We start from the raw sequence: 12,534 nt of genomic DNA, 5'->3' as shown, positions 1-12,534 counted from the left end.
AACAGTAGAATTTAAATATTCGGTTTTCTTATTTGTTTTTGATAAGTTATGGAGGTTTTACAGTTTCTTTTAGTTATATTAAAAAGCAAAATTGGTTTTTTTCCGATATTTATGGTGTTTTCTCATACGTGACAAATTAGAAGCAGTACATCATTGTTTTCCCAACTTGTAAGAGTGGGTGGTCCATCTTGATCTCGGCAGTTCAAATTTCAATGACTGGACGAAAGAAAGACAACGTATGGCTTTCTTTTATCCGAATTTCAACTACAAACGAGAAAAGATTTCATGCAAAATGCAAGGTATGCCGCTCGTAAATGCAAGATCATGTAATCTGGCTGAAGAACCAGTGAAAGATTCTGAGGGTGACGAGAGTGGCATTAAAAATTGGCCAATTTTCTTTAACCTTTAAACGCCGACCAGGGATTTTAACGAAATCGTAGACTCACGTTAGGAGCCCTAGTGACCGCCCCCCCCCCCCCCTAATTATCACGGAGTTATGATTCATACATCATTGGAAAACGTATGGATCGTAGATTCCAACGAGGTAACAATTGTGCCTTCTTTCTCTATTCATAAAAAAAAGAAGAAAAAATAATTGAAAAAATCCGGGAAAAAATAAAATTTAGGAGGTCCTGGCAACCCTTACAACCACCCTACGCTGACAAAATGAATCTCATGTGTAGGCAATACACTTGTGACAATAATAGGTAAAAATGGTAATCATTGCTGGAATACAAAGCGAGATAAAAATTCAGAACCAAATTCCTAATAAAAACGCCATGTATAGCATTTTGGAAGGGTGGTTGCAGACCGTCACGTTATCAACTCTGATAACTCCCCTAATTATCACAGAATCATGATTAATACATCGTTGGAAAGCTTATGGATCACAGATTCGAAAGAGGTAACACTTGTGCAATTTCTGCTATATTAGTAGAAGAAGAAGAAAAAATTCGGGAAAAAATGTTTTTAAAAAATAGAATTTGAAAAAAATAAAAAAATGATTAAAAAATTGTCAACTTTGCCCCTTTCCTATTCCACACACATAACCAACAAGTACTTTTGCAGAGTATTGGCGTGTAGTGGACTATTTCATTGTTTCGCATACCAATTATTATGACTGTACCTCCAAGGGGGAGGGGGTTGCCCCCAAATAAAACTTATAAAAAACAAATTTTAACCTCCCCTCCCTCAGCCGTGGTACCCCCACGTACATAAAATGCATATCCTTGGAAGGCTTCATCCTTCGCAAACACATTTATACCAAAATTATCTTCATGCCTTAATTAGGGGCTGAGCTATGAAGGTTTAAAGCTATGGCGCAGGGTTGCGTCAATAGGCGTTTAAAGGTTAATATATGTGAAGAACATCGATCGAGAATAGACGAAACGATACAGCAGAAAGTGAAAAATGTAAATATTAAAAGAAATGTAGAACACATGGTCCAAATTCTTAAGCCGATCTCTCTTGCATTGGACAAAATTCAAAGAAATAAAACAATATCTGATGCTGCAGGAATATGCAAGTGTCTTCGTGAAGAGTTAAAAGACGCACTCCAAGACAAGAAAATGGAAAATAAATATGAAAATAGGTATAAGGAAGCATTAACGCCTGCCTATTTCTTGGCCTACCTTCTCGATCCGAAACAGCGAAAATTCAAATTAACTGCCGGAGAAAACGATGTAGTCATCGGTAAGCTAATGTTTAAAACAAATTATGAACAATAACCGAATAGTGTTTGATCAACACTACCATCTGTCTTGATTACTGTAACAAAAGCTATTCTTACCTTGCATTCTGGAAATAAATATCAAAACAGTTTCAGGGCATCACTGGCCCCTTTACCAAAGTTTCTTCTTCCATTATGTAGTAACTACAAGTTGGTAATAGGTGCTGCCATCCGTAAAATCTTCTATTATTAGCACGTTGATTGCCGCTTGACCCACCGGTGAGACACTGGACTTTCACTCTTGTTGCCACGTTGACTGGTGAGTAAATTTTTTTTAGTTTTATATGGTAACATAATTTTCATTGGCCTGAGGATGTCTGCTCAGATCAGTTTCCAACCAAAACATGCATTCCGTTATTGCTGTAATGTAAACAAATACTAACTTATGGCTCGCTTGTGCAAATCACCTCGTTCGTGTCGGCAGTCAACGTGTTAAGTATACATTCTATAGCTTCCGTAAGTAAATAACTTTTATATATATTTATTTTTATTTTGTTATTTCAACAATACATGTAGATTGTCCTTAACTATGTGTAGATACAATCGAGGTGCTGTACCAACCAGCATCAACATTCCTTCGACGACAGCGTTTGCGTCAGATGGAGAACTTAATCCAAGTCCAGCAGTCAGCGTCCTTAACAACAATCGAGGAAAGATCATTGTTGTGGTTGGAACGAGAAATCCTGCAGCTATTCATGTAAGTAAAAGTTTTGTAGTTTATTCAACTAACTTAAAAATATAATCTCTGTTTATACATGATATAAATGATTAGCAGCCAAAAAATATTGCGGTAAATAGTAAAGCGTCGAGTATTGAGTAGCGCAGTTATGCACTACGCTTCATGGATTAGAAAGAGAAAAACTTGAGCCTAATAAAGTACAAAGATTTAACAGGGTGTCTATCGGTCACGAAAGTCATGAAAAAGTCACGAAATCAGAAAACGGCCATGAAAGTCAAGAAAAAGTCACGAAATTTAGCTTTTGGGTCACGATTTTTTTTTTTATCTGTACAAATATAAGTATAGACTGGAAAATTTTGTTCTATAAAACGTCAAAATTCACCCCCAAAAATATCTATGGTCGGCTTTAGACGCTACCAAATCGCAAGCAAAACACGCTTCTATCGCATGCAAGAAAGTACGGCCTAATTCGCACTCAAATTTTCTCTTGAGAATGTTGTAAAATTTTATTGTTTGGTAAAGAAAAGATCACGAAAAAGTCACGAAATTTCATTTTGGAATTATAGTAGACACCCTGTTTAAGAAAGAAGGAGAGGAAATTTACATATTTTAACACGCTTCTGCTTACTACACCTTGTAGCAACCAAATACTTAATAACTTCTAAATATTTCGAAAAGCAGTATAACTTTCCTTTATCAGCAGACCAAGGCTTCTAAATCAAGCATGTGATGGGAAAGTCTCACATATGAAATGTACAGACTTACTTATGGTACTGCATGCCTCTCTCCCGATTCAGTTTTAAACAAGAGACTTAAAGAGGAACAAATAACCGTAGCGTTGGAAGTGCTTGTAGAGAATAATTATTTGTCTGGCCCTGCTGCTGATGACGTAAAACGACTCTACAATGAAATTTGTACTCAAGATTGTTATCACAAGAATGAAAAATTTTGACGTGACTAAGAATCGTTTAGTTCACTTGTGGCTCTTTATTCTTGACAACACTAACACTAACAACAACTTTTCAGCATTAGTCAAGAAAATTCTAGTGTTATCACGGAAACGCTTCTGTTGAAAGCACTGTCTCATTGAATAAAGAGTTTCTTCTGGATAATCTACACGAAGAGTCTTTAGTTCCGCAGAAAATAGTACATGACACTCACGTTCCATGGAAGTGTTCAGGCAATGCCAACCTCAAAACAATTAATTCGTGTAGCAAGAAATGCAAATGCCAGATGAAAAAAGGCTCTCAGAATGAAGCAAAGAACAACGGAGACAGAGAAAAATCGTTCGAAAGAAAGAGAGCAGCTGCAGAGTTGGAAGAACTGAAGGAAAAGAACGAAAAATCCTTGAGAAGGCAGCAAAAGAAATCAACGAAGTTGATGGGCACATAAAAATCTTAAGAAAAAATCCAGTAATGTAATCATAATTGAAAATCTCATGTAGATTTTAGTGTTCTGGATTATAAAATTATTCTGTATTTAGTATTCTACATAGAAATCCTCAATGTTTGTCAGTATTTGTATCTCGCAACGATATTCTTGTCAGTATCCATACATCTGTGTGTATTGTCGTGTATGTATTAGCCCTACGTCATGCCCTAGAATAATAAAAAATCTAATAGAAGTAAATCACATGAATAGTCCAGTTTGTGTAACTGAGTATACCTCACAAGTACATGGCATGAAATGCAAAATCTTTATACGCATTTTTGTGTATTATTATGTATGTTTTGTCATTCACACTTTTTGTATTTGAAGATATATATATAAATTAGTTGAAACAAGGAGCGGAGAGGATGGCTATAAGGGGAGATGGAAGGCCATCAGAAAGTACATTGTATTTAACAACATTGTTCTTGTCAAGAATACATAGGTACTTATTTTAGCGCTGTTCATATTTTTATATCAGCTGTCGCAACTAAGAGAAAATATAAAACTAGAAGTGTTTAGAGAATAGCGGTTACTTAACTTCACTAAAATATAGTCTGGAAAATTTTCTGTTTTGGTCTGGAAAACTTGGAAAAGTCAGAAAATTTTATTTGTCTGAAATAGTAGACATCGTGGTACAGTCCGCAGCAAAAAACCTGCAACATGAGCATGTAAGTTGATTGTGAAACTGCGCCTAACAGCCCAGTGAATCAACATAACGTCTAAGTGGCACGAATCACTCCAGGAGAACCCTCGGCGTCCTCCTCTGCACACTTATTTTGGAGCAAAAGATTTTGTCGTTTCACAATAAACTTACATGCTCATGTTGCGGGTTTTTTGCTGCGGACTGTACAACTACCATAAGTGATACTTTTTTGTTGAAAATTACATTTTTATGATATAAATATTTGTTAGCATTAGTTAGTATAGTGATAAATAATAATGTGTTGAAATAACAGTGAATTTTTGTATTATTTTAATAATAGTTTAAATTGTTTTCATAGTAATGATGTTCGTGATATATATTTTGCTAGATCTTGGAATCCATATTGATTACTTATAGTTGCGTAATCATAAGTATACATTGCTATTCTTCATATCTCGTTGTTTACTAAGATTAAATTACTTACAAAAGTTACCTGTTCATCTTTCGAATTAAGTATGATCTCAAATTATAAAGTAAAGTTAAGAACTGTTGTGAAACATATTCATTTCACAGTTCGCTATTTGCTAAATAGTTTCAACACTGTTAAAGAACACAACTCAGAACATAAGTGTATTGTTGCTGATAGTCATTTTCATCACTTAATTGTTGATCACAGACAAACATTGTGCATTATATTTAATATATGGATATTTTCTTCGTTTGTAACCTTTAACTGATAATAATATGCAACAGGATAAACACAGTGCATGTCTAAATAATAATCATGAATTTATTTCTATTCTGTTTCAGTTTGCGAAGTCTTTGGTCCAGCTAGGCTATGCGCGTGTATGCGTCCTCCATAAAGGAATTGAAGTTCTACGATCAACTGGAATTCTTATTGTTCCTAGCTCAATGTAATTTTGTTAAGAAACTGGACAGTATTTATAATGTGTTTATATTGTAAACAGTTCTTTCCAGATGAACGTCAAGTTAATTATATATTCGTAATACTCAACTAGCGACATTCTCAAGACCAAAGTAAAGCTGCTTTTCTGTTACCCTTTTTCATTAAGAGTATTTACTGCGTCTCATCTCTTATTTATATATTTTCAGAATAATTGTAAAAGCAAAACAACAAATTGTCCCAACTCTTTCAAAGCATTAATTACTAAAATGCTTTCGATATGTTTGTAATTGTCGGCTTCGGTTAAAACTGTGACTTCTCAGTTAACTCAAAAGAATATTTCCCAACAATGAGTACAGCATATTGAAACACTGATAGTCCCGTTACGGTAGTGTTCATTAAACACAAAAAATTTTGAAGATAATTAGCCAGATCGTTTTACATCTGTAAATATTATAATGTGACCAACACTCAAGAAACAGTAACAATTAAACGTAGGTGGCATTTGTTACTGCAGCGAAGACAAGACGTTTAGTAGCCGTTCGCGATCTCTTGTCTAGGATTCTCCTCTGATCGTTATTACGTGGGTCGTTCAATATGTAAGTTTCCCTAAGCTATAAAATATTTATATTTTGTAAACTATACATACATGGATATCCTTCCTCATCTCTCCACATAATCCCCATTGAGATTCAGGCATTTGTTTCATCATTGCGCTAATTTGCCCAAACCCTTTGGGGGAAAAAAAAAGGGGGGGGGGGCTCTGGCTATTTAGCATTGTCCTCACATTCCGCTTCATTTTTTCATCTGTTTCAAAACGTTCACTATCCAATGCAGACTTTAACACCTGAAAAAGATAGAAGGAACTCAGCGCTAAATTGAGACTGTATGAAAAGTGGGGCAACCGTTCCCACCCTAATTCTTCAATTTTGTGCTTTGTTTACGTGCTGAGTGGAGGTGGGACGTTATTGTCAAGAAGAAGAGACTAGATCGCTTATGTCAAATTGCGTTTCCCTGTAGAAGTGGTCAGGTTCGACATAAGCCACCTGGTCTTCTGTCAACTGGTGATGAAGATGTGAAGCCGAATGTAAGGAAAGTGCTAAATAGCCAGAGCCCAGAGTTTTTGCGAAGGGTTTGGACAAATTGCAGCAACGGTGACACAAATACCTGAATTTCAATGGGGATTATGTAGAGGAAGAGAAAGGACCCAACTTTTTTTTTTTTCCAGCTTAGGGAAACATATATTGAACGACTCACGTACATGTGATATAAAGAAGGTACAATATATGAATGACAGTACATCAGATGTCATCTGTTCATCATCGCAGCATGGAAAGACTCAGTGAATAAGTCGCAATATCGTCACTTCCAATAATAACAGATGTTCCAAAAATTGCATGTTCCGTTCCAAATAGTATGGCTGCTGCATAAAGAAGTATATGATTCATATTTATTTCTATGCAACACTTTACTTTACCTCCCTTATTTTTCATCTGTTCATTTACTCTCTAAAGTCTGTTGTTTTGAAAAATTAGACAAAAATTTAAGCAATTGTCCGTACAAGACATAACCACTGCATGGTCCACGTAGAGCACATTTCTTTGAAATCCATCCGAAACATATAGGGAGTTTGGGGTAGTGATGACAAACTTAACAAAATTTAACATCCAATCTGAATGCCCGGATATTACTTTTGAAGTGTTCGGGTAGTAATACCAAACTGTTCTGTAGCATCCTCTCTCTCTCTCTCTCTCTCTCTCTCTATATATATATATATATATATATATATATATATATATATATATATATATATATATATATATATATATATATATAGTGTGTGTGGAAGTAAAGTTCCTCTTTCTTTTAGAAAATATTTCAAAATAAAACGATGATTATTTTGATCTTCAGAGTACATTTTCAGGGAAAACTTTTGTTAATTTTAAACGTACTACTCGGAATGTCTCATATGATACCAGAAGTTCGTCATGCCTCAATCATCCAGTGAAAATAAAGTTTATTTTAGTTTCAAATGGGATGATCGATCACAGAAATAGAAAAGGCCACCATAATTAATTCTCGATTCTTGTATTTGCCGCTCTGTGTACATATATGAGATCTCACCAATGATTTCTTTCACCCCACTATTCTTCATCGTAAACTTTTTCCTATCATATTCCACTTCTTTCCAGCCAACAGTGTAGTTGCACTGGAATACCGCTTCTCATGTGATTGACGAAGTCAAGCATTGTCAGATATGGGTTAGTGGAGATATGGATGACCGTTCGTACTCATCACATGGTACTGGCATTGCGGCGCTCACCCATCGTCGTGAGGACGAATGGAGAGCTACTTGAAAGAAGTAGCGAACTTCGGTCTAGAAAGCCAGCATTAACAGTGGGGAACCGATATGCTGACCACATATCATCCCAAAGGCCACAAGCCAGCTGGTAGACTCTAACCCCCTAAGGTCTGTTACGCCACGAGTTGAAATTTCCCTTCTTTCCACATTCTTTTGTATTTCCTGCCGCCATTTGTTTCTTGGTATTTCTTTTGGCCCCTTTCCTGTCATTTTCGTTCACAGAAACTTCTTAGGTAAGCGCTCTTCTTCCATTCTTTCCACACATCCTTACCAGCGTTATCTTTTCGTATTCTTCCTTGGAAAATCTTTTGTTGAACCTTCTTTCTGATGATTTTATTCCTTATTCGATCTTTTCTTGTCTTTCTGACAACGTTTCTCTCTTTTCGTCATTATTCATTTTTCCGCAGCGTAGGGTGTTATGAGTGCGGTATATGTGTATTAATATGTTAGCTGTCCTAGATATTTGTTCTTACACATCCCACAGGCTAGCTAACATGCTAATACATGCTAATACACGTCGCCCTCATGAATATGCACCTTTCCTATCTATGAGATATAAGAAATTCCACCTTAGATACGTAAATTTTACAAATTAATTACAGAATTCTGACGAAGTTTTAAAATAGGTTCTGAAATGATTAGGATGTATTAGCTAATCATAATAAATGGACAGTACTAATAGTTATATGAACTTTAGTGTACAGTGGAAAAAATCATGCACTAGATGTTTGAATTTTGTCCGGTAGATGTCAGCCGCTGGAGAATGTTTCTGCTATCTAACAGTGAGATGTGTAACTTATACTACCTGTGTTTTAATTGGAGAAAACTAGATATGAATAGCTACATTTAAGTCACCGTTACCCGTGACGATTTTAACGAAGTGGTGCCGTTAAAGAAGTTGTCCGAAATAATCCCTTTAGCTATCTATTGCAAATAATAATAATAATAATAGCTTTCGTTCAAGAGTTGTGTGGAATAACGGACGGACGTATGTCACGGTTACGAATTCACTCGATGACAGACACAGACGTAATACATTCGTTCTTTCATATATTAATAAGGATTGCAATGGATCCTTTTCGAGCAGCGAATTTCATTAAGAATAACATCTGGAAAACAAGACATTTGATTATGTGCATAGCTTATATCTAAATAAAACATAAATCCAAATAATCGTAAAAGTACAAATGCTATCTTGTATTATGAGTATTCGTGTAAATACTGTTTACATTTTTTTCTAGCTTAGGAATTTGATACTTTGTTTTTAAATTGTTAAGGGTATGATGAGAGTAGCAAGTTTGAGTAAACTAGTCCTTTCTCTTAGCGAGACGTTAAAATAGTATCTAATAAGCGTTAGCAGGAAGGTACGCAGGAATTTATTTCGGGAGGGGTTCAAATTCAATATCAGGATAAATTAAATTAAAATGAATAAAATCAACCCTAAAATTACGAAGGCTGTTCGGAAAGTAACCTCCGATTGATTAAAAAAAGAAACAACAAAATAAATAATAATAATTCATTATATACATCTGAAAACTACTTTTTTGCTCTATTTTTCAATACAGTTTCCATAAACATTCAAGCACTTATCATATCTCTGCATTAACTTAAAAATTCCATCAGCTTAAAAATCTCCCGCCTGTGCCTTGAGCCACAGTACTTCCTGTAGCCTTACCTCTATGTCACTATGTCATATAACACAATCCTGGAAATTTGTGGAAATTCATCGGAAAGCTCCGAAATTGTGAAAAACGACGATTTTAACGAATTTTTCCATCAGTTTTCTGAACGAGTTCATGAGTGACCACTGATGGCCTGCCACTCCTCTCTTCGTCATGAACGTTTGTTCGTCCACTTTTAAATGAACGAACCTATTCACGAACAACTCCTTCACTCATTACACTTGGTCCATACACGGCACAAAGTTCCAAATGAATAGCTGCTGCCGAAATTTGTTTTGCCGTGATAAAACATGTAACCGCTCGCACCTCGCACTTGGTGGAGTTTTCTATTGCAGCATACATTGTGATACGCTACAAAAGTGGAACTAGTGATCAGACAACCTTCACTCTACCACGGCTGAATGCAGACTAATCTACCGCGCACGTCTGTGCAAAGATAGTAGCGTTGGCCTCACTACTTCACGCATTCTGACCAGTCGGACATTACTTTCCGAACGCCCCTCACAGAAAGTTGGGATTTCAAGGGGAAGAGAAATACGGACCCCCAGCTGCGTACGTCCTTGATCATTATTGAAACACACACAGTATAATTTTGTTTTATTTGGATACTTAGTAAGAGATCAGCTTTACTGAGGTTTAAAAGTTTAAATGACGAAAAAGATGGGTATACTACTTTTCTATATTTTCCAGAAATCTTCAGAAACCAGTGTTCAGATACTGTATTTATTTACATTACATGACAAATTATATGTATGTTTGTATTTTGTATGTATCTGTGTTGAATTTTGAGCTTGTTTATTATTTAAAAATATCTAATTGTTAAAATATTTATTTATATTAAAAATCTAATTCATCAAATAATTTCGTTTTACTTCCTAAGTCCTGCATACTAAATAGAGAGTTTTGAATAAATGTGTTTGTTATAGGGTCGCCAGATGGAACTGAAGCAAAGCCCGGATACTAATGGCATTCCTATATCTGGAGAGAAATTTCAAACTGAAGATTTCTATGTGTCATTACCTTCGATAGTTCTAATATTTATAACCACTATTACTATCACTACTATTAACCAAATGTATACTGAAACAAACTAAGTGAACACAAAATATTATTGATTATATACGCCTATCCTGTTACCGTATTTAATCGCGTAATTCACACACTTTTTTGAACATTTTCTTTATATCTAAAAGCAGCGATTTATGCGAGGGAACAATTTTGCATATGTTTATAATGAAACTAAAATGTGATATCAGTAAGGAAAATATATATATCACTGAAATTTACAATAGTTCATTTTCCATCATTGCGTCCTTTGTCAGAACTGTAGTTCTTCCCTGATTCACCCACATTTTCCTCAATCTCCTACCACAAAACATTCGTCCTCATTGACTTTCAGCGGATCCACCATGTCCCATTCTCACTATCTAGGAGCATATCTGTTTAATCGACGGGTGTCTCTGTCTATCAAATTGTGTGCCCCTTCAGCGATCCATTTGCATATAGCTTTCTCATGTTTTCTGTAAGTAGCTTGCTACTGGAAACACCTCAAGGTTGAACACTGATGTAAGACCGCTGAGAAAAACGAGCAGATCTGCCTTCATATCAGTCAGTCCTTCTCAGGATTAACTCATTCTTGGCCTTATATTCACCAATTCCAAGATACCCAGAAAAACGGCCAAATCTGCTTTCGCCTCAGTTTCTCCTTCTTGGGATTAACACATTCTTGGTCTTATATTCATTAATTCCAAGAATCATTCAAAGGGGTTGCAGTTAACATATCCAGACTGACAATTCTTTTGCAAGATCTTGAAAATCTACTATGCCAAAATTTTCTTTTCAAAAAACATTGTTTAAAAATTCACGTCGTGAATTATGCGAGTAAATATGATATACATATTGTCTGGTGCTTCTTGCTGCGTCAAGAAGTGTCTATTTTCTATAACCGTTTTGTGGAAATTGACAGGTCATTTTCAAGTTCACCTGAACACAAATTTCGGCCATCACAAGTTTTGTTGATATTGTTTCTATAATTTGACCACAACAGTTTCATTTCGCTCGTTCGACATGTCCAGTACTGACTAGTACAGCAAAAATGTATACTGCAATGTTTTGAGCAGGTTTGTATTTTTACTTCCTCCAAAACCACACTCCACAATTTACAATTAATATTATCCTTCCATATCGAATGTTGATATAGATTTCAAATCACACAACTCACTACACATTAGTTCCATAGAAACAAATTTTAAATTTTATCTCTGTCAAATTATTAAATAAAAACAATGCTTATTCCCACAACAATGAAAAGAATCTAAATCTCGCATTTTCTTATAATGCAAATATAATCCTTGTAAATGACTAACTACAACTATGTTAGAAGTATAAAGGGTATAGGTAATTGATTATAGGTGATTTAAAATTTAAGCCCGTAGACTTAATTCCTCGGCCTACAGAATGTGTTTCGAGCCTGGCTATAGAGCCGCGATGGCTCACTGGTAGACCGTTCACTTCTGGTGCATAGGGTCCTTAGTTTGATCCCAGCTCGCGCCAAATGAACTTTGTGATGGACAAATGTCATATATGTGTGTTTTCTTAGGGCTCCCGTTTCCTCCCACTTTCTTCATTCCATCATTTAATTATCACAGTCTTCCTTAGCCTCAGTGCATATTACGGGACTTCAAAAGGACGGAAACTTCAAAATAAAGTAATAAATAAATCGGAACCCTAGTTTATTAGAATCTATGAGAAGCAACAAAAGCACATCGAGTATACTGCCATGTCCAGAGGTTACAGTTTAATCGGCGGGATTAATTATATGTGGCTCTCCTTAGTCACCCGACTCGAATGTATAATCTTACCAAGCAACGAAGACGTAAGTGAGCGATTATTGTTCTTGTTTTGTTAGAGGAAAGTGTTAGGTTTGAATTCCATGTGTAACTATTTTGAGTACCCCCCATTTTTTCTGTAAAATGTTGGAATAGTATTGTCAACATACACACCGATTCCACTAGGCTTTCTTCCGGAAGTTTTGCTGTCAGGAGTGAAAAGAATATTTGGACAAAAAGTGTTTTGAATAACTAAGAATTAACTTTTTCTAGTAG

At 35.5% G+C, this 12,534-nt stretch overlaps 1 protein-coding gene across 1 annotated transcript in view; it reads left to right on the top strand.

Annotated features, from left to right (window-relative positions):
• LOC145670472 (TBC domain-containing protein kinase-like protein) overlaps positions 1–10,291 on the top strand; it is a 68,650-nt gene extending 58,359 nt beyond the window's left edge. Inside the window, exons 14-15 of the mRNA XM_081739185.1 lie at positions 2,267–2,426; positions 5,293–10,291. Of these exons, the coding sequence (XP_081595311.1) occupies positions 2,267–2,426; positions 5,293–5,400 (268 nt within the window). The 3' untranslated portion in view covers positions 5,401–10,291. The remainder of the gene's footprint in view (positions 1–2,266; positions 2,427–5,292) is intronic.
• The last annotated feature ends 2,243 nt before the right edge of the window (positions 10,292–12,534 follow it).

Source organism: Thermobia domestica, chromosome 14, assembly GCF_964235325.1.
Source record: "Thermobia domestica chromosome 14, izTheDome1.hap1.1, whole genome shotgun sequence".
NCBI classification, from domain to species: domain Eukaryota; kingdom Metazoa; phylum Arthropoda; class Insecta; order Zygentoma; family Lepismatidae; genus Thermobia; species Thermobia domestica.
This window is presented reverse-complemented; position numbering and strand designations above follow the sequence as displayed.